Here is a 23,306-nt window from a genome sequence, read left to right as displayed (position 1 = left end):
TTTAAAATCTGAGCTGCAATTTAACTATTAAATTCATGCATCTTTAATGCTGGACCAGTTCTCTGGCGCCAATAATTTGGTCACTGTACCAACGACCCGTATAAAAATCTCACCCAAAATAACAAAAAAAAAAAAACGCATCGATGAACAACGAATACTCGTGACTGTTACTGTAAATGTAACTGACTGTCGCTGTAACTGCGACTGCGACTGCGACTGTAATTGTATCCTGTGTCCTGTGAGATTGTTGGCTGTTGTCCTTGTCAGGCGCTTTGCGTTGGCTGTTGTTGTGCAATTTCCATAATTCATATTCATAGACATTACAAGCGGCCAGACAAACAAACAACAAACGAGGCTGCCGCGAAGCTACCTGCACCTGCAATACGGACAAATGTCCGTCCCAACAGTCGCCAAAAAAATAGATCCACAAAAAAGAATCTGCAAAGTGTAAATGCGGCCAAAGTGCAAAAATTTCACATATGCTTTGGCGCAGGTTAACAAAAAACCCCGTATAAAGTGAAGCTTACATAAAACGTTTCAGCAGAAGCAATTGAGGGGGAGAGATAGCTAGAGAGAGGAAAAGAGCTAGAGAGTGCTGTGTAACACAGAGACTATTGCGGCACGTTTATACATAAATAATGCTCTACGATCTCAACAAGTGCATGGACAACTCAAAGGTTTATCCATTCATTTGATTGAGCTTTGAATAACGAGTAATTTATACCCTGACACGAGAGACGGAGACCCTCATAAAACAAACAGCAAATCAACAAGCCCATCATCATCATCATCATCATCATCAAAATCATCGCAAGCATCAATGCCGAACAGAATTCAACTAAAGTATCTTACAGATACGCATGCACCATCAACGTGCTACATTTGATTCTACACACAGACACTTCGAAATTATTAACTGGGGAGCATTTTGTAGTTCGGCAAGCGTAAGTGTTGTCCTGGACCTCGAACAGCAAACTGACACAGAAACACTTCATAAAATGGCACACGGCACTTTCGTTTTTCCCGTTGGCATCTGCAGCACGTGAATGAACAAGATGAGAAAGAGAGAGAGAAAGCAGGTGAGAGGGCAGCCAATAGAAGGGTGCCACATATGGCAGTGGACAACGACAGCTGGAGCTAACCACCAGGTTTCAATTAATGAATTAGTAATTTTGGCTTCATTGCTGTAATGAACAATAGGACCAACGTCTAGTGGGCGGATTGTGTAAAATTTCTATTAATGTTGTTATAAGACAGTTTGCCATAAATGATAACTTGTGGTTGGTATCTAATGGTGCTGAAAATCACAGTTTATTGATGCCAATAGTGAAGGTGGCCATTTATTTGATATTTCAAGAAAAGCAAATATTAAAGAAATAATATTATATTTATATCCCATATCCAAATGTGCAGGAAGAGTGGAAGGCACTCCAATTATTTGGCAATTTTTAAAGCCAGACTTACTTTTTACTAAGAACAAATTTTTTAAACTTGTATTATTAATACATGTATTTTTTGGAAAAGGTAGACTTTGAAACATACACATCACTTAAGAAAACGGGAAAAGCGACTGCAGGAAAGTAAATTGAATGTGAACATGAGCAGAGATACATTTAATTAGATTTCTACACTGTAAGTCTTACCTGCATTCATGAGAATCACGAGAATCGAGTAGGACACATCAAGAAAATAAAAAATCGAATAAAAAGATAATTAAAATTATGGAAAAAAGGTAAAGAAAAAGAGAGTATTCTATAGTGATTAGATTGTAATCTGTAAATCTTAAATACTTAAGATTGGCAGAGTAGAGCAATGTTGTTCTTGCAGACCAGCGGGTGGTAAATCTGCTCCTCTGGTAATAGAACATATTTGCATTCGTAATTCCTTTATATAATGTGGCATATTTAAAAATCTTAAGCCCTTATATCAGTTAAGTTAACTTCTGTCAGCAAATCAGTTTGAAGGCTCTTGCGGTATGGGCCATCCGTTGTCAGTCAGTCATTCAATCAGCCGGTGCAACCAGTTTTATATATAGATTATTAACATGAATGGAATTGTGCTTAGCATTTTCATTCCAACCCTGATCTATGCTCAAATATTCATATATTAATAGAAGTTTTCGAATTTCCACAATCTAATCAATCTTGCTCCAAACAATTTGTTATCAATTAGATATTCAATTAAGTCATGCTCCTGGGACTGGAATTGTCTTTTATGGCTCATTACATCAGTCAATGTGGCCAGCACTCGGGAGTTCAGCGCTTCCATTAAGAGTATTAAAAATTATGAATACTTCTAAACCAATGATAATTTTGTAATTGTAGTGTAGAGGCCAGAGTCCACGTTTATTTACTTTGCTTCATTCGTTTCATTCGCTTCATTTGTTTACGGCTGCTAATGAAAGGTTGCACTTGTACTACTCGTATTATCCGAGTATCTTTAGGCGGGGACACACCCACTTTACATTTGCGGAACGTTGTAAATGTTATGGAACTTGCGGCCATTTGTTTTTTATATCACTGCAACCGGCAATTGTGACATTAGAGCCACAATTACGGCAAGTAATCCATAGAGACTGGGGCAAAGAATTATTTGCTAAGTGAACTCACGATGTCGACAAGAAATCAGCGACGAAATCACTTGCAGCACAGCTTAAGATACTTTTTTCTTCATCGTTTTTGTTGTTTTTGTATCTTTTGCATTTTTTTTTTGCCTCATTGGTCGACGCTGTAGGTATGCAATTAGTCAATTAATTTGAAAATTTATTAACCGCCAAAAAGCAATTTGCTCCACATCAAAATATTTACACACACACCAACACATACACACACAGATAGAAGCGCGAGCGGTTTGCGAAATGCCGGCGGTAAACAAAAACCGAAACCGAAACGGAATCTGCATCTGACGCTGGGGCCTCCGCTTGATAGCGATTGCGATAGGCCCTGCCAATAGCTGTGAGTTGGTAGCCGGATCAGTTCACGTTCTCGTTCGACGGTCAGCTGGCAAATGAAGGAATTCTGCAAAAGGTTGCGATTGTAAACTTTCGGTTTGCTGTGGATTTTGCTTTGAACAAATTTACTTATGATTTGCTGGGCAACTGCGAGCTGAAGCTCAGTTCGGGCTCAGGCTGGAAGGGAGTTGAAGTAGAACGTGGTGCAGATAATTTATGGGTTCAGGCTTCAGGTTTGGCTCTGCGGTGCGGCCCCTTGGCAGCGGAAGTGCGTGCGTCTGTTTATTTTTTACTTTTTAGTGTGCTTATATGTATCTTGCAGATACGTATCGCAGCTACTGCTCGCCAAAATTTCTAGGTCAAATGAAATAAATAAATGACTTTTGTGCATGTCGCCCAGTGGCAACCGTCGGCTTCTGCTTTGCCCATAAATTTACAGCTCAAAATCAAAATGTTTTCAAATTTCAAATGTTTCACGTGCTCTTTCACGCGCGCTCCCTCTCTCTCTCTCTCTCTCTCGCTCTGCTGCCCTGCTCCATGTGCGTGCTAATGATTAATAACGAGCCAGACTGAAACCTGCTTTGGGTCGCGGCCATCATGGCGATCAGCTGATCGCGGATCGTGGATCGCAAAGCAGGCGACTCACACGTCATGTCACCACCATGTCCGCCAGCCAAGTGCAGAGGCCATCAGTCAAATCGTAACTGCAACTCAACCTGTGTATCTGTAATTGTATCTGCAACTGTTTGTTTCTGTATTTGTGTGAGCCCATTTTGAATTTCAGGCACAGCAGGTAAATTGGAAAATAGAATATGAAAACTACACAAAACAAACGTCACCTGAGCGCGATCAGATCGGCTTGCTCAGAGCAGAGGTATGCTCTCAGTTGCTGCCCTCTCTCTCTCTCTCTCTTTCGCGCGCTCTCTCTCTCTCTCTCTCTCTCTCTCTCTCTTTGTGAGGTGATTGATCATCTTTTTGCTCAGCCACAGCCGGTTTTCTTTTAATAATATGTGCGCTCAGCGTTGCGTCTGAATGAATCTCACCTTTTATTATTCGAATTGGAACACTTTGTTGGCTAGTTGGACTCTCGTTGATCGTAAACGATATTCAGAACTCGTGTTCGTTGTGGATGGCTCTACTTGGAGTTGCGTTTGATGTTAGAAGGCAGGTCGAAATGAATTATAGCAGCCAGGTAAAAGTGTTATACAGGCCGCAGAACACACCTGGATCTTCAAATTTGAATTCTTAGCTAGACTTATCAGTTCTTAAGTGAATTTTGTGGCATTCAGCTTTTAAGGCGATTTCAAAAAACATTCTTGAGATCAAGTAATTTTATTAAAATTAATTTGCAAATGCTTTTTTTTTTTGGTATGTATCAAATTGAAGCATATGTATTTATTTATTATTCGTCGAAGTTATATTAAAACTGTGTTGTCTTTTATTTATTTAGATTTTTTAGACTAAAGGAATGAAATGCCAAGGATGGTTGAAGGGAAAATTAGTTTAATACAATTCTTAGGGTTTTTTGAAATCCCTCTTCTCCGATTTTATATTTCAATTGGTTTTTTATATTGGTTGATTGCTATTCAGTTGGTAATTTGAAGACTCCAATGTTCATGAGACATGCAATTAACATCGTTTTCCCTTATTGAATTTAAAATGCAATCTGAAATTCAACTTCAATATAATTCCATTCACTTGGTTTTTAATTTTCTGTCAGCAACCACCATTGAAACCACATTCCTAAACGTTTTCCGAAATTCAAACGAATTCGTATGCGACCTACCACAGCTTATCGAAATGGTTTCCAATCTCAATTGATGATCTATTAACGAGAGCCCATAAAAATTATGCAACTTTCCACAGCAACAACAAAATGGTGCCCACATGGGCAACAACTAAAACAACAACAACTAGTACAGCAACTACAATAACAGCTGACATGCAATGCCATTTCCTTTGTCACCGAGAGCCGAGAGGCAATAAATCTTGAGCATATTAACATGGACGTGCGATGAAAGTGCCAGCCAAATATGTCATTGTCAGCTCTGACTTGGGCATTGGGAATTGCATTGGAATCGGGATCGGGATAGGGATAGGGATCGGGGTATGGACATGGGCATGTTCAATGGCCGCCTCTGCGGCTACCAAATGCGAGTGTATTGACACCTGAGCCCAAGCCCAACCCAAACAGAACCGAAACGAAGCGGTTGCCTCTGGCGCCAATTGCTGCTGCTGATGTTGCTGTTGTTCTCATTGTTGTTGTTGCTGCTGTTGCAAATGAAGTGAAAGAAAAAGAAAGTGTCAGCAGTCTCCGAGGCTCTGGGCCTCTGTGAAACAGGTAACAGAGTGCGACTAGAACCAAGCGGTTAAAGTTTCCCGCAACACTTTCCAATGAAATTGGTCAGGCATAAATCACTGATTGGATGCCTGACTAAGTGTGTGCGTATATGCGTGTGTGTGTGCGTGTGTGTGTGCGTGTGTGCGTGAGTGTATTTGTGCTGATAACTAACAGAGAGTCAGGCATTTTCGAGTTGCTGCTGCTGTTGCTTATCGTGCATTTGAATTGGTAGACAACACATTTTTATTTATACATATAAAAATTCTCTCTACGTCACAAAACATGACAACATTTTGGGCGTGAACACACTCACACATACACTTTTACACGCACACACTTACACTTAACTGCCCAGCAACAGCAACGGCAACAAGAACAACAAGAAACATGGCTCAAAAGGCAGCAGCATCGTCGTCCGTGGTGACAGGGCACATAAATCTCTGTAACATGACACTTTTGGCAATGGAAATAAAATATGGCATACGGCGCACCAAAATGTCGCACCAAAACTCAGGCAGCAACAACCAAGCGGCAACAGCAGCGGCAGCAGCAACACTTTTTTCGGCACTTGGCAACACTTCGACCCACTGTGCCATTTGAGAAGCGACTCATGCCGCATTCAGCTAATTACAAATGAAATTACAATGGTCAAGTCGCAGTTGCAGTCAGCTTAAGGCCACAATGACACGAGCTGAAAGCGGCAATGTTTTAGTGCAGCGAAAAATATATACTTTAGCTGTACAGGTAGTCAAATATGTATGGGTAATTACATGTTGCCCTTGCATTCAGTGGATCTAAGGGCAAGCTTTCTGCAATAGTCATGTCTTTTAAATTGTCCCTATTTTTCCAACTTGTTATGCCAAAAGTTTTTTCCATCCACTTTTGTTTTTTCACAGCATAAATCAATATCTGTTAAAAAAGCGTTGAAAGCTCATTAAAGCTTAACATCATCTTTATAAGCTGATAAAAGCTTAATGGCTACTTTCAAAGCTCGCCTTCTTAAAGAAAATTAGTACAAAAATGAAATACAATTTGATACTACGATGTTTTGCTCTTACCAACAATGCACTGTTTTTTCATATTTTAATATTTTAATCACAATTGAAGCTAGTGTCATTGGGTCTATGGCAACGTCTGCCTCTGATGGCGATGCTGTCACTTGCCACTGTCATTTTCATTTCGTTTTCATGTGTCACTTGGCGCGCCTGCACACGCCTGCCCAGTGCCCAGTACCCAGCGCCCAATGTCCAGCTTCGTCCTCGTCTCCGTCTTCTTGTAATAAAGCAAAACGGCTGCGCATGCGCGATAGTCACTCAGCCCCAACACCAGCAACAACAATGAGAAGCGTCTAAAGCCGCTGCCTCTGTCAGATTTTGTGAGTGTCACTTGGTTGCTTTGTTGACTGGAGCTGGGACTCGGTCTTGGTCTCGGGCACGGGCGCGGGTCTTGGCGACTTGGGGACTTGGGGACTTGGAGACTTGGGTGTTATCTGTCCCGTCGACCGTCTTCAATTTCGTTTGGCCATCTCTCAGTTGGCTGCATTCCGCACACAACACGCAAAATCTGCGCGCCTGCGTATAAAACTGTTAACTAACTCAATTTTGTAGCTGTCAGTTGGTTCCTGTTCACGCCCCTCGTTCCCCATGTCCGTACAATCTCTGCTGCTTACAGATGTTGGTTGGCTGGTTGGTCGCTTGATTCTGGCTTCAGAGTTCAGCATGGGTTAATGAGTTGTTGTTGTCGCTGTTGCTGTTCCGTTGCCGTTGCTGTTGCTGTTGCTGGCGTGCCGCTTACACATGTCACAACAAATTGCTAACCGTTGCGCGTCCCGGGCTCATAAACAAATCACTTGACCTTCGCATTGAAAACATTTGCGTATACCGCAAAGAAAACTCGGCCAGAAAAGTGACAGTGGAATGGCGGAAACAAACAATGAATGAAATATTTTCTTCAATCAAAAAAATGTAATCTGCCAATCTGCAAAAATAAATTTTAATATCAATTTATAATTTATGTAGAAAATATTGTATGTGTTCTTTATAAAAAACGTTTGATTTAATAAAAAATATTCCCGAATACGGAAAATATAAAATACAATCAAAATTAATAAATAAAATAAAAACGAGGGCGCCATATTACAGGTATTTCCGAAAAAAACATTCTGTCTGGAAACTTTTAAAAATTATCTTAATAATAATCGAGGAAAATAAATATAAATAAGGCATAAATATCTTGAATAAGAAATGAAATATTTGGACAAGAAAATAATTAATTTTAACAAAAAAAATAAGTCATATTTGTCAAAAATCAAATCCAACAATAACCAAGGCATATTCCAGGTATTCCCAAAACTCCTTTCTATACTGAAACATTTTTAAAACAACGCGCCGATTGTCCGCTTTTTTCCATTGTGTGCAATATGCATCTGCCTGTACCCCCATGTAATCCCACCCCCCTCGTGTGCAACAACTTCTGACAGTTGCACGTGACACGAAAACGGTCTCACGGATGCACGCGCGCATGTCTGTCACACAAATGTCTCTTAAAGTTGCAAAACTCAACGCACGCATTGCAATTTCATAACTTTATTAAGCATGTGCCAGGCGTGGCACGGGCGGGGGCGACTCTGAGCTCCACCTGACAACTAAGGCAATGAGAACCAAGTGTCCCTTACCAATGCTCGTCACGTTCTGCCATTTAAACGCCAGGCAAGCAGCTGTAGCTACTTCATAGAGATTTGGAGAGGGGAGGAGTCCAATTGTTAGAACTGAATCGAGGTCTAAGTAGGCGCTAGTGCAGCGCTATCTTGTGCCAGCAAAGTGGGCAAGGGGAGGCCAAATGATATAGAGTTGGCAATTCAATCATTTAATGCCATGGCCCACATAAGGCCATCAACTGCAGAGCCAAAGAATTGCAACTGCAATTGGTGCTGCTTTAGGTAGCCCCCCTCCCCACCCCCTCAAACTCACACACCAGCCCTGCCCAGAACTTCCCTTTCGAAGACCATTGTTGTCAAGGGGCTTGTGCCGTTCCTTGGTATTTTCTTTACATATTTTTGTTTTTGTACTTTCGTTTGTTTGTGTCACTTGGCAGTTGCTGGGCGCAGTGACAACAACAACAACAACAACAACAACAACAGCGACAACGACAACAATTGCAGCGACAGCAACAACAAAAGCTGCAACAACAACAACATTAGTAGCAACATGGGTAGCGCAACGAACCACGCGGTAATTCTACAATGAAAGCTTTGCACACACACACGCTGTGTGTGTACAAACAAAACTTGGGGCAATAAATTTGAAACGGATCACATAAATCACATTCAAGTGAAGCTTAACACACGCGCCCAACTAGAAGAGACACAAATACAAGCGTACTACAAATACAAACACACACATACACGCATACATGCTATGTATCTGTGTGCGTATGTGTGAATAAGATACGCACACACTTATTTGTGAGCCTGACATAGAAAACATTTATTTCCAGTTTGTAAAGCTCACAAGAGTTCCTGTGCGACTCCTAAGGGAAATTGAATAAATTCTCAGCTCCAAATATTTTTCTGGGATCATTTAAGAAAAGTTAGTTAACCGGGTATAAAAATTAAAAATGAAAACATTTCGATTCGTTATAAAAAATGCAAAATTTCGAGATGCGTAAGGAAATATAAGAAATATAATGTGCATTTATTTGAGGCAGTTATTAAATAATTAATAATGATTTGTTATTTTTATTATTAATTATTTATTAAATAAAATAAAATGAATTTTTACGACACGTGACTAAATATGTATTAGCTTTATGTGCTTGATTGGTCAGACTCTACTCTTATTATCTTATTAATTGATATTGATTGAAAGAAATTAACATTAGATGGGCTTCTGCTAATTGATTTTATAATAAAGGATTTAATCTATTGAATATATACTCTACAAACCATTTTTTGACCTACAAAATCTGTTTAATTAATTAATTTATTCAATTCTTCTCAATGTAAAAAATACATAACAATAACCACCATATCCTCGAGCAGTGCAGCTTTATATTTTTAACTTATCTTACTTAACTGCTCCAAATTCTTGCTCAATATTTTCCCAAACTTACCTAGGCATTCTCCAAAAATGTTGGGCCAAGTAAAAGTTGTACGCGCTCATTCGCCAAATTAACTAAACGGTTAAAGCAACAACTGCAAATTGGCAACAAATTCACAGATCATAAAGTTGCCGCTGCAACAAGGCAAGCAACAACAGCAACAGCGAGAGGAAGCAGAACAGGAACGAGAACGGGGGGAAGCATCATTTCATTTGAAGAACTTTGGCATTTGAACTTGACATTTAGCACACGGTTCGGGGACTTCTTTGAAAACAATTGCAGGCCATACACACACAAACACTAACGCACACACACACGTACCCATACAGCTGCAATGCACTTTTGGCATTCCTCGGCTGTCTGCCATGGAATGCCAGGACACACCAAACATCAACAACAACAACAACAACTGGAACTTGGGCAAGGGATTCCAACTAGAATGAAACAGTTGCAAAGAGCCAGCCGTTGGCCGTGCGAGAGAGAGAGAGTGAGAGCGCAGATACGTCTGCAACCCTCGGCAGCAGCTGCTGCAGGGGGTGAGTGCTGACCCACAGCAACACACACACACACACACACACACACACACACACACACACACACACTCATGCACTCGGGCAAAACGCAGACAGCCGGCCATTGCAGCACCTGTCGGCCATGCGACAGCGTCGTGTGTGTGTCTGTGTGGGGTGTGTGAGTGCTTGCATTTGTGTGTGTGGTGATTGTTTGCCCTCCGGATTTTGCACCATTAACAATATGGTTCGCTTGGTTCGTTGCGCTGCGCTGCGGCACGCTCGCCTTATTGAGGAAATGAGGCACAAATGTCATGTACACTTACAACCAACACCCACCCAGGCTCCCTCCATCCCTGCACGGTGGTAGCGCGGCAAGGGTTAGGGGTTGAGCTTAATGCAGCGCCATTGATTTGCTTATAAATTAACCCATTGACAAATGAAAATATTGTCTGTTAATTGATCAATGTGTATGCAGAGAGAGTGCACAGCACCAGTTGTTGTTGCCCTTTTAGGGGGGCTCTACTGTACGACTGTGTGCGTGTGTGCACTGCAGCTAAAATTTAATTAGATGCGTTATTTGTATTTGTATTTGTATGCGCCAAATGTGTTTTGGTCATTGTGGGCGCAGTGAGGCAGCAAAATGAAGGGTGTGGCCACGCTCTATCTGCATTGCGTGTGAAGCATTTACACACACACACACACACTCGTATTTCATGTCGTACGTTCAAAATTTATTGTTATTGAAATACAATTGCAAAATTAACTGTCAAAGTGTGCGACCCGTCGTCAATTTAGTTCGGCGCCATATGTTTCGCTGTCTGTATAACAATATCAGCGACTGTCTGTGTTTGTGTTTTAGCAGAAGCACTTGTGCTTCTAATTAGTTGACCTGAGCTGTGCATGGGCCTTAAACAATATTCGCTCTGAAACGCTCGGGTCAATGGAATATTTTACATTATTTAAGTCTTTTATGTCGCCAAAAGAGCCCTTATTGAACAAGAGTCGAACCAAACGATATGCTCAGCCCGCCTCCCTCCCCTCGAAAACGCCATTTGCCCGCCCACCGCTCTCTTACACCCTACCCAACCTAACTAACCCTTTATTTACACCGCTAAACGAGCTTTGCATATTTACTGTACTAGCAACAGACATTTTACGATATATTGAGAATTATTTGCAATATATTTGGCCAACGAGGATGAGAGGCGACGCGGGGGTAACAGCAGCAGCAGCAACAAGGACGACAAATGTTCCAACGACAACAGCAATAACAACAACAACAACAACAACAACAACAACAACAACAACAACAACAATAACAGCAGCAAGTGCAGTTCGGTGCAAATGCAGCCAGAAAGCTTCTAATTCCGGCACTGAAACCATAAGTCTTTGCCGCATTGTACACACACACACACACACACACACACACACATATCACACATATAGGAGAGTGTGTTATCCTGACATCCCAGTAGGAAATTCGCAGAAGTATTTATTAAGGAAAACTCAATATGTGAGCATATTTAAAAATTCAGGTAATAAAAGCCTAAGCTTAACGCCAGATTTTATAAGATAATAGATAGAAAATGACACAAAAAATACGATAAAATATATTAGGGGTCTACAAAATTAGTTAATGTTAGAGTAGATTGAGTTAGACTAGATAGAGTTAGATTGGAATAGAGCAAGTAAAATTTTTTAAAGGAAAAGTTAGGTTTAGAAAAATGAAACTCAAAGGTTCCAGAAAGCAAAAATATTTAAAGATATAAAGCACATGCGCGCATCCATGTTATTTTCATGCATATTTCACGCTTGCCCTTTCTGCTGGGCTATTAGCAAAGCTAAATACTTGAGCTAAGACCGAGACTCTTTAGGATTGCTGCAGCCGCTTTATAACTTAAGTTCGATACACAAGTTTTGCATATATATAAATAGCAAAAACTTATTTTTCTGTTTTCCAAAGATTTTGTTTAATTTACGTAAATTTGCATAAGATACAATTGCGAGTCTGGGCCTGCACTCTGCAGTCTCTAAATTTGTGCGAGAATTGAGCCAAAGTTCAGCTGCGCATACAAAAAATAAAAATAGAAAAAAGGAAAAATAAAAAGAGTCATAGAGTTTATTGCCTTTGGCCTGGGCTATTGCCGGGGCTAAATTTGAATTCAGCTCAAATTGAAAGTTAGCAAAGGCACCAACAAACATATCCAACCCCAACCCCTTCCCCATACTCACACTCACCACTCGATATTTATGCCTTTTCGAATGCAGCTCAGCTTTAATTTAAATGGATTTCTCTGCCGGCTACCATAGCAGACATATGGCAGCATTCGCAATTTCCATTGGAGTGCGCAGCCAGAGAGCAAGTGGGGGGGTCGGAGAGCTCATGACTCCCGACTCCCGACTGGCAACTGGGAAATGGCAAATGGCAAATGGCGACTGGCGACTCCAGCAACTGCCGAGGATTGATTGTGCTTGTTGATATTTTGTCAAATAACGCAAATAAATACACAATTACACACTCAAGTGAGTCCAAGGGAGGGCCGCAACGGGCTGAATTTGTGGGGTTAAAATGGGCAGGTCTGTGAGTACTCCATCCACCCACAGCATGGCCCAACTCCTGGCTGGACGCACCGGCTGGCCGCTCTCTGTTATCCTTGTTTAAAGGATTTTCATTTGTTTAAATGTGCTTTATCGAAAATGGCCAATTGGTAGCTGGCTGTTGTTGTTGCCGCTGCCACGTGAAATTTATTCTAGCCGCACAGTGGCACAAAATATCATTCATTTGCGCGGGTTATAAACAGTTAAATATGTATATAGAAAATTCGATTGTGTTTTATTCAGGTTGCTTAAGTTTTTCAACAAATTTAACTTCTCTTTTTAATTCACATGTTAAAAATTCTATATGCCATTATTCGGGATTTAATATAATATGTTGAAAAATTAAATGTATAGCTTAAAGTTTGTGGAACAAATCTTAATAAGGGATATTGTTTAATGAATTTACTAAGGCTCGCAAATTTTTGATGCAATTCTTAAACTTTACAGTTACCTAAAAGTTTTAATACATTTTCCAGCCATTCCCATGCCATTCTTTCCACTGTGCGGCGACATTTGACTTTGTCATTGTTGTCGCTGTTGTTGTTGCACTTGTTTTTGTTGTTGTTTTATTTGCCACACGCCCGTAAATTCCAATGTAAAATGTTGCATTTATCTTGTAAAAATAATAAATCCAGAAAAGGGACTTTACTCTCTCACGCTTGGCAGCACACAGCAATGTTGAGGGGAGTGCTGAGCGGATGGGACTGGGCATGGTGACTATTGTTAGCTAATAGCCAATGCTTGGCAGAAGGAGTTGCGTAGACTTGGCTAATTTTATATATAGTCAAAGGGGCAGGCTAAATATGAAGCATTTAACCCTTGACAGGGGGTAATGCCAAAAGCGGGGGCTGCGTGATGTTATAAAAAATAAAACCGACGCACATTGCCATTCATTTAATTTATTTATTGGCTGCTGTTTCATTGGCGCAAATCCCGAATACTATGCGATAAATTTAGTAAAATGTGAAAATTGTGTGTGCATTTTGGCGCATGCAGTTTATACACACAGAGACACATACACACATGCACACACATCGTTTGTCAAGCGAGGATTTTCATTATAAAATATCGCCTGGTGTTGCGGCCCGAATATGGAAATGTATTGGGCCAAACAAACTTGCAAAAGAGTCTGCAATTTATTTTAAAATAAAAGTATCTAGTGTGACAAATAGTGTGAGATATGTTTTTGCGCAATGCGGCCAACACAGCCTCCGGACGCCAACCGCCTGCCACCAGCCGCCAGCCTCCCGTTACGCCCAACACCCTCTCGACTGCCCAGCTCTTGCACCGAAATGCGACATGTGACGCGGCGTCGCTGATTTATTTGCATACAATAGCGCAGACGTGCATAAAAAATATAAAATATTCAACAAATACAACAACAATAAACAACAACAACAACTGCAAATGTAACGCCCATTTTTGACGCCAGCATGCAACGGGGCAAGCTCCAGGGGCCGGGCTGCAGTCGCCAAATGAAAGTGGGCGCCTAGCGGGGACTGGGCGCACGGTATGCGACCTGCGAGAGTCAATAAAAGATACATTTTAAATGGCAAATCAAAATATATTTACTTATGATCGAGGAGGAAGTGTGGGAGGAGTCACTTTTATATTATGTGTAAAAAGCCTAAATCTATTTAGAGTTCGGTTCAATATTTATTTTGACGAGGCTCAGTGTAAAGTGAACACGACTAAACTTGACTAATTCTCGCTAAGCACCACTCACTGTGGTACCTAGATTTTAATTTGTTTTTTAATTTAATTTATTTGTCTGTTAATTTCTTGGTAGTAGAAATGAATTAAATACGAATTTTATACATGAACATTTTTTATAATGATATAATTAAGAACGAGAGAGTAAGGATATCTTCGTCACGCCGAAGATTTTATATTATTGTAGACATTTGCCTATTGTAGTTATGTGAGAATAGTTAAGCTAAGTTTGATGAAGATATCTAGAAACACAGAATATTCTTCCATACAAGATCTTACTTTTCGACCGATCGTTAAGACTGAGAGACTAATTCGCTTAGAAACAGACAAACGGGTAGACGGACAGACGGATATGGCTATATACTTGATGGGTACACATTCCATAAAAAAGATTAAATACGCTCTACAAGCCTATTTATAATCGATCGATAATATAAAGGACATCCTACTAATCTCTTCCCGTTTGAGCTTGGGTACTCGGAACCCGAGCTCTAGAAAATGGCTTTATTAAGTCTTTAGCTCCTCGCCCTCGTCACAATTCATCATTTGGCGCCATTTTGCGTAGCGTCAAGTTGCATTTAGTTGTTATTTATGCAAATTTAGCATGTTTCAACTTTTCGCCAAGTGCGTCGAGTCGTTTTCGATTATTTAAAACTTTAGGCGAAATTTAGTAGTGGGTGTGGCGGGAGTCCTTTTAATGCGCGCACCTGACGCGCTTCAATGTCTTACTGCCTGCTCCCTGGCACATAACGGTGACTGGCACCTGGATTATGGCTAAGACGGAGACTGAGACTGAGACTGAGACTGTACTGCGGCGTGCTGTGTGCATAATTTTGTGCGCTGCTGTTAGGACAAATAAATTGTAGACAGCTAAAGTTATTAGATTAGCATTAGGTACAAGGCGAAGCGAAGTGCTGCTCCTTCTTGTGTGTTCGCTAAGCTTGAAATTATGATTTAGCCGGGTTATTTACATGCATATAGAGGAAATAGAGGATGCCGTAAAGTTGGCCAAATTTATGAAAAGCACGCCGCACTTTTGGCAGTCATGTGTTTTTTATAGTGCCCCTCCAATCTAAAACGACAGCAGCTACAAAAGTGCGGAAATTTCCAATTGTTTATCTTGACAGTGTTGAAAAGCGGGAGAAGGCTTTATTTTTTGATTTCTTAAGCAACTGTGGAAATTTTCAAAAACCAATTTTTAAATAAACTTAATAACATATAAACAATATTTGATGTTATTTTCTTTTGTGGCGTTTTTTATTTTGCTTTGCTCAAATTCGATTTTTAGTTATTTAATATTTGTGAATACAATAAAATTAACATAATCAAACAATTTTTCTCAATTAAAAACGATACATTTTATAATTATATTTATAATGTTGCATAATTCGTAATTTAATGTTTAATTCGTATTATTATTTTATATGTTGTTGTTTCTCACGAAAAAAACAATAAAAACTAAACTAACCAATTTAGACACTTACACAATTATTTTATGTTTTTAGTATTTTATTACTAATGCACATAATCAAAACGTTGAGGCATTTCTTAATCTTAAACACTTTCAACTAAGCATATGTTTTCTCTATTAATTTTCAGGTAAGAGATACTCAGAATCTCTTGCGGGATCACTTCTTCCAGACTGGCTAGGTAAGTGCACTTTTCTTTATATTTATTTATTAGCTTATAGTTTACAAATATGTTTTCTTTTGTTTTTTGTCAAAAAAAAAAAATATATTTTAAAAGAAGTTTTTTTTTTTAAATCATGCAATTATTTTTGTTTTCAAATTTTCTTATAAGTTGCTCTCCAAAAGCCGCACTCAGAAATATTTGAATTTTGTTTTGAAGAGTGCCCGAAATCCAAATCCCAAGCGAATCGCAACATTTGACAGATATTCCCGAAACAAACGAAAGAAACACTGAAAAACCCTTTGCCCAATCCGTTCATATGATCCACAATTGTTGAACCCATCAAAATGCTTCTTCGAGTTTTGTTTTTCTTTACTTGATTTTTGTTGTTATTCTTGCTGTTGTTCATGCGTCTATTGCATCCTCTTAATTTGGTGTGTCCAGTGTGTCAGTCAAAGGAGCGCGCCCCAAGGTCCCCCAGAGAGGTAAACCCAACAATATACTCAAATACCAATAAATTGTAAATGTTGTCTGCATTTGCCCAATTTTCAAATACATATGTGCATACTGTATATAAACTTTAGCATGTGCATGCCCTAAGAGAGAGCGAGCGAGAGTGAGAGAGTGAGAGAAAGTAAATTTACTGCATAGGTGTTTGCGATATGAGTTTAACAATATAATATGTGAAATTATCAGCTCATAAAACTTGCCAAATAATTGGCAATTATTCAGTTTGTCAACTATCATAGACACACTCTCTTACACACACACACACACACACACACACACACACGCACACACACACTGACTCGATTACTCATAAGGTTTTCTTTGCTGCACAATTAAAGCCGCCCACAAAGTGGGCGCCTTTTCCCGTTTCTTGATTTGTTGTTGGTTTTTCTGTTGCACTTGGAAAAGTATCACTTGGCACGCAAAGAAAAGCGAGTGAGAAAATTGGAGAGAGCTAACCACAATTTACAAAGCGTATCATTTTGTTAGCAATTTTTCAGCATGCTGCACTTCACAGTAAACCGCTTTAAGGCACGCAGCCAGCTGCACCAAGCACCGAACACCAAACACCACACCCAAACCACCCACCACCCCACCCCACCTATCGCATGTAACCTATGTACATATAGCACCCATATATATATATATATAGCATAGAGTATAAGCCAGGCAGTGTCCAATTAAACACAATTGAGATAACAACTCTCGACGCTGCAAAACACAAACAATTCCAATTGTTAATTGTTGTTAATTTCTGCTTTTAGTTGTGTTAACCAGGCCAAAAGTGTCTGCCTGTCAGCGACAGGCGTTCACAATTCGGGGGATTGGTACTGCAAGAGTCGCCCTCGAATATGCAACCTTTGCAGTTTTCCGCTTGTCTAAATGTTGTTTGTTTATTGGCAATTTATACAAACGCATAAATTACTAACAAGCACACACAGATACACACACACACACACACTCTGAGATACTCGCAAGAAAAACATAAACAAACTTCGCTTACTAAATGCCACTTGCCAATCGTCATCAATTCTCATGTGTGTGTGTCTATAAAAAAAAGGGACCCAAAAGACTGTCGTTGACAGTCAAACAGCCAACTGAAGTCAGCATCCGTATCCGCATCTTTAGATGTTGCTCGCGTCGTATCTGTATCTGCACCCCACAGCAGAAGCGGCGCACATAAATATTTATCTGAATTGTTGAAATCTTCAAATGCAGAAACGTAAAATCCGTTAGAAAATTAATAAAGAGCCCATAGAAATATACTTACTGTTATATATATTCGTAGATATAAATGCGGTTTTGCTCACCCTGTAAAAAACATGTCATTTAGAACGAAATTGAAAGATTGGCTGGAGACTGGAATAGATTGCGTAGTGGAGCAGGGGAGGGACATGAAATTAAATTGATTAAAATGCTGCTGGGTCTGGATAATGTTTTGACTTAAAGTTGATTGGGCTGCAAGTTAACGTTTATTTTCTCATCGTTAGCAAAAGATAAATTACGATTTGTGATACAACTTTAGAAATGTATATATAAACACATTTATGCATGCAGCTACATATTTATGTACATATAAATATTGTACACTCTTATATTAAAATAATCATAAAATGAACTTACATTTCAATTACAAATTATATAAAATAGAACAACAATTTTATAGAATATATTTATTTAAATATAATCGATTTATGACAACCTCCACTTATATTAAATATGATACGGTATAATAGCTAACTAATCGACTTTGCCATAAATAATAATAAATAGTGTAATTCGATAAGATAATGAAATATCTGACAATCTCAAAATGATAGCAACTTTTTAAAAGACAGGAAATCAATTATAATGTTGTGTCTTTAATAGAACACTCTATATTAATGCCAGATATTATATAGAATTATTACCAGCTAATAACGTATATAAACTTGTTTACAAGCTTGTAAATCTATTCACAATCCCAAATTCGAATTGGTATATTCGATATACGTATTCGTATTGCCAGCTGACCGGGCTATTTATAATGCCCTAGAAACTTTGCCAGAGAGATCAATATTTGAGATATTATCACGTGATCGGGTTCGTGGTCTCGTGGCCATATGTTCGCACACACTTGGGAACTGGAACTTGTATTCATAATTATAACAAAGCGGCTATTTATATAGATAGAAACGCAAGAACTGCGTGTAGCAAATGTCTCGTATCGTCGGGCCGTCGGGGTGTCGGGTTGTCGGAGTTCTACGACAAAGGGGGTAGGCGCCAAGCGGCACGCAATTCACAATGAGAGGAGCATAATAATGTGCAATAAACTATCTAAATTTGTTGAATTGTTGATAAACTTTGGCGCCACTTTGTGGAAAAACATGAAACGAAGCAATTGGTAACGCGCCTGCCCCGCGCCCCGCTCAAGATCGCCCTGGCCGCAGCTTTGAAGTGGGCAACAAGCTGAGCGTGTGCCAAATTGCCACATGAGTTGTTTTTTTTTTTCTAATGGTAATTTTTGTGGAATATTTAGTTTAGCTTACTTTTTAATTGCAGTTCATTTGGACTCTGAAGCTAGCGTTGCATTAGGAAAAAAGCACTTTGGCGCAATGTCGAACAGTTCGGGAGCAATTTCCGGTATATTGTAAAGTTTTACCTGTTGTGAGACAACTATTTACAAAATTATCAGTTCGCCTGACATTTGACATTCGCAGGTAAGACACACAAACCGGCTGTAGGTCCAAGTTAATTATTATCTGCAATTGTTTGCGCTTGTGTGTGTGTGTGTGTGCGAGTTTCTGTGTGTGTTTATCTGTGTGCGTTTGAGCTGTATCTCTATCTCGCACATGTCGCTGGCGCCGCTGTCCGCTTCCATTTAATTGCCCCTCGGAGAAGCTTGGCAAATTAGTTAATTGGCGGCCAGTTTATTGTGGCTGCAGTAAGTGGCAACTACTTCCCTGAAAGACAATCTAAACGAGCGCACATAAGTTCCATTTACATATGTGCATATAGTGCACAGAGTATATTTGTAAAAGCAACGCTGGATACTTTCTACTAATTCATCTACTGTGGGCCAAAAACGTACCGAGTTCAAAAATAAATATATTACGCGATTGCGGGGCCTTGATTAGAATCAATTTTATTTGGATTCGTCAGTTTAGGAAAGATTATCTTAAGAGTACATTCTTCTTCTTTGAGTCTGCAATTATTTCATTTGCATATTTAATGCTGATAGGATATGTTAAGGTTAGTCATATTTACCTTGAAGCTGATCAAGAACTCAGTTGAGATACAATTCCTGCTCTTATATAGCACATTCAACACATTCATTTTGAAGTTGACAATTTGTATTTTGTTAATTTTTTAATTACTTATATCTTTTGTTATCGTGCAACCATTTAGCATTAGCAAAAGATATGCAATGAAATTATGCAAAACAACAAAATAATGCTAAAAAGAATATATAAAAATAAGCGCTATCTACCTGTGCGTTTGGGCGCATTGAAGAAGTCGCAGTTAACGACGTCCTTTTATTGATTTTCGTACGCCATTAAATTTTGCACAGTTACCCATATTTTCCGCCATTTGCCAGGACGCTTACTAACCCCCAATTCGGCAGCCCCCAAGCCCTGCCCGCCCCCTAGTTGTGGGGCAATGTGGCAGATATTTTTCTTTTGCCAGCTCAGCAGATGAATGCGTGTAATTTTCGGTTTGATTTATGCCCGCTGACCCCCGCTCCAGGCAGCACATTCGCATCCGCCCGCAGCCCGCAGCACGCAGCACGCAGCACACATGGCCACCCAGTTCCGCCCCGCCCCGCCCTCTGCCAAGGTTGGCAACCTCAGATTTGTTACGGGAGCTGCAGGCGCTTCCATGTTTGTGCGTGTGCTGGCTGCTGGTCCTTCTTTTATCGCCCAAAATGCTAAACGCAGGCAATACATTTCAGCCAGCCTTTGGCTTTCTCAGGGCGGGCTTTATTACATTAGGCGTTCGTAAAATAAAAATTGTGCCACTTTCTCAAAAACACGCACAACAATACACACACACGCACACACACTTATCTGTGCGTGTGTGTGTGTGTATGTGTATGTGACACTGTGGAAATCAACCTGCTGCGGCAAACTGCCGAAAAAAAGGGCAGGCCAAGCAGAAAAGCAGGGCCTTGGGCTGGGAGCGAAAATGCGAAAGTGGTTTGGGGAATGATGGTGGTGGCGGTTCTGCCAGGACACCAAATGCGCTGTGCTTTGTTCAAGTCCTCGCCCTGCCGCTTTCGCTTACATAATCAGTCATGTTATCCTTGTTTCGCATATCCTCTGACAAACACACACGCACACCTAGACGCACACACTCTCCAACATCGAGCGTGCATATAGAAATTATTTATTTATGTTGCTGGCTTTTCTCAGATATTTTTACATTTTTTATATTTTTATTGGGCTTAGACCCCGTGCTGGGTGTGTGTTTGGCTTAAAAGTCGGTCAACGAATCGTAGAAAAATATTTTGGAATGCAAGGAATTCTAAAACAAATACAATAGATAAAATATATATACATATTTACTATTCTGTTTTCAAATGTCCAAGCATATTTACATAAGATGAACCCTGGAATTAAACAGTTGGAGATAATTCTTAATTTGGGCGATCTTCTATGCTCTTATTATAATATATTAATATGACATATTATACACATTTCCTAATCTATACAACTAGTTTATATATTAAGTATTCGAGACCGAAAATATCGTCCTTATCGTCGCACTAGAACAATAAAATTGCACCCTTTTAATGTGATATACATATATGTAAGGGTAGTTTATTTTGTTATCCCCATCCCTGTCTAACTATTTAAAGACCCTGACAACCCTGTGGAATCTCAGGAATTAAACAGTATATCAAAAATTATATAAATGAACAATTCCAAGCTCATTAGAAATTGACAGAGTTTTGTTTTACTATCCTATTCCGATTTTACCTTGGTCTCTTAAATTTTCCACTAAGTTTCTCTCTCTCTCTCTCGGCAATCTCTTGGCGCTTCTCCCTCGACAACATTTTGTAGCTTTCCGCACTGAATTCCGAATTCCTTTGCCATTGATAAATGGCATTTGGCGCACTGTTTGTTGTTGTTTGTCTTCTTCTTCTTCATCATCTATTTCTGCTTTTGCTTCGTCTTCTGCTTCTTTGGGCTGTTTGCTTTGCGCTTTTCGCACAGCGTTTTAGCCGTTTGTCCTTTCGCAGTCGGCCAAATGGCAAAAGCAAAGTTTTGTTTGTTTCTGTTTTCACTTGCCTTGCCTCTGTCTCTCTTCTCCACCATCTCACTCTCTCTTTCCCATTCGGTATATTTTTTATTTTATTTCTCCTTTTTTTCTGCTTGCTCAACGGAATCTGGGCTATTTATTCACCCAATTTCTTTTCCTTTTTTTTTTTCGTTTTTGCTTACCACATTTATCATTGTGCCTTCAGCTGCACACACTCACACACTCACACACACATTCATATTCACGCACACCAAAACCAAAGAGCGCGCACGCAGAACTCACACACACAATCAAACAGACAACAGTTACACCCACCAACTTGTACACTCACAGAAATTAATCAGTTAAATGTTGTAATACAACATTTTCCATGCCCTAATAGTTATTTTGTTCGTTTATTATGCTTTTTCTCATTTCTTTGACCTTTTTAAATTGATGTGTAGGGTCTTATTAGTATATTTAAGCGCTATAGGTACGCCAAATAATTCCGTTTTATATTTTTTTTCTGCGTATTTTGTGTAGATTGTAACCGCATTGCGGTCTTCTGAATTCCCTAAACGCTTCGGTCCCATATCGTTGTTGGGGGAAAAAGTTTCTGGCATAAATCAACGGCGTTTATCGGCTATTTAAATTGAAATGTGACAGGCGTTGACATTGGGGAGGTCAATAGTTTCAGCTAAATTAGAAAAAAAAACATTTTATCTGAATAATGTAATTAAATTGATATAAAAATAAAACATAGCAAAAATTTACACGGTAGAAAACTACAATTATGTCTGCTCTCAGAAAATATCAAAAGAGTCCAAATTTAGATTTACTGTTCCATTTTATTTATCGCATTTTTCAATATCTCTCATTTTTGATTTACTCTATTTAATATTGGAATGCCTTAAATTTAATATTATATTATCAACTAAAAGACACTATATCACATATTCTTAAAATTTAAAACGGCAATTTTGGACTATCTTACATAGTAATTTTAAACAATTCGAAAAAGGAAATAAGTTTTTGAAACATAATTGGATTACACAACCACAGATTACTAAATTTATTTCAATTTTTTTTTAAATTTTTTTTATCAAATCAAAAATGAGGCTATGAATTCGTGTTCTCCTCTAGAATGCAAAATAAAGAAAGACTTTCATGGTGACCCCCAACTGATCGCTGCGCACTTGTCGCTATATAATCGTGAGTTCCGTTTGATTTTGACTCATTGTACGCACGTTTTGCACTCGTTTGCTTCACCTTGACGAAGCTCATAAACTTCTCAGCGCCAGCGCGAGCTGCGTCCCGCCTTGCGTTTGTGTTTCACGCACGTGAATTTGCAAGTTATCCATAGTTGCCCCCACCTCCTCATCACACACACACATCAAGGTACAGCCATTTTGCACACACACTCACATGCAAACACACACATTGTGCGTGTTGGGTAGCCAAAAATAACTGAAAGGCTTGGCCGTTGCTCATTCAGCAACAACAATCATTGAGCAGAGTTAGAAGCAGAGGAGAACGATAAATGAGTCAAGCTGGCACGCAGTGCCATCTGTTGGGCATTAGCGGCAACTAAGAAGGGCCAAACAAGCAAAGCTTTAACAAGCTTTGCGGGATCATTGCGGCTGCTGAGCTGCAAGATTGGGAAGTGCCTCAAATCGAATCGAATATATGTAAATCGTTTGTACCTATACATAGCAACAACATCCTCTCAAACACA

The 23,306-nt window shown here is 39.5% G+C and overlaps 1 protein-coding gene and 1 long non-coding RNA gene across 5 annotated transcripts in view; one reads left to right on the top strand and one right to left on the bottom strand.

Annotated features, from left to right (window-relative positions):
* The window catches only part of Ubx (Ultrabithorax), a 94,274-nt gene that overhangs the window by 14,625 nt on the left and 56,343 nt on the right, over nt 1-23,306 (top strand). For all 4 annotated transcript variants that reach the window (XM_015171980.3, XM_015171981.3, XM_002053469.4 and 1 more), the window contains one exon: nt 15,812-15,862. In XM_015171980.3, coding sequence (XP_015027466.1) covers nt 15,812-15,862 — 51 coding nt within the window. The remainder of the gene's footprint in view (nt 1-15,811; nt 15,863-23,306) is intronic.
* LOC138910895 (uncharacterized) lies at nt 1,336-3,778 on the bottom strand. The gene is made up of 4 exons (XR_011416074.1): nt 3,080-3,778; nt 2,816-3,017; nt 1,644-2,727; nt 1,336-1,470 (listed from the first exon to the last, which is right to left on the bottom strand). It is a non-coding gene; the product is annotated as an uncharacterized lncRNA (long non-coding RNA).

Source organism: Drosophila virilis, chromosome 2 (genome assembly GCF_030788295.1).
Source record: "Drosophila virilis strain 15010-1051.87 chromosome 2, Dvir_AGI_RSII-ME, whole genome shotgun sequence".
Taxonomy (NCBI): domain Eukaryota; kingdom Metazoa; phylum Arthropoda; class Insecta; order Diptera; family Drosophilidae; genus Drosophila; species Drosophila virilis.
This window is presented reverse-complemented; position numbering and strand designations above follow the sequence as displayed.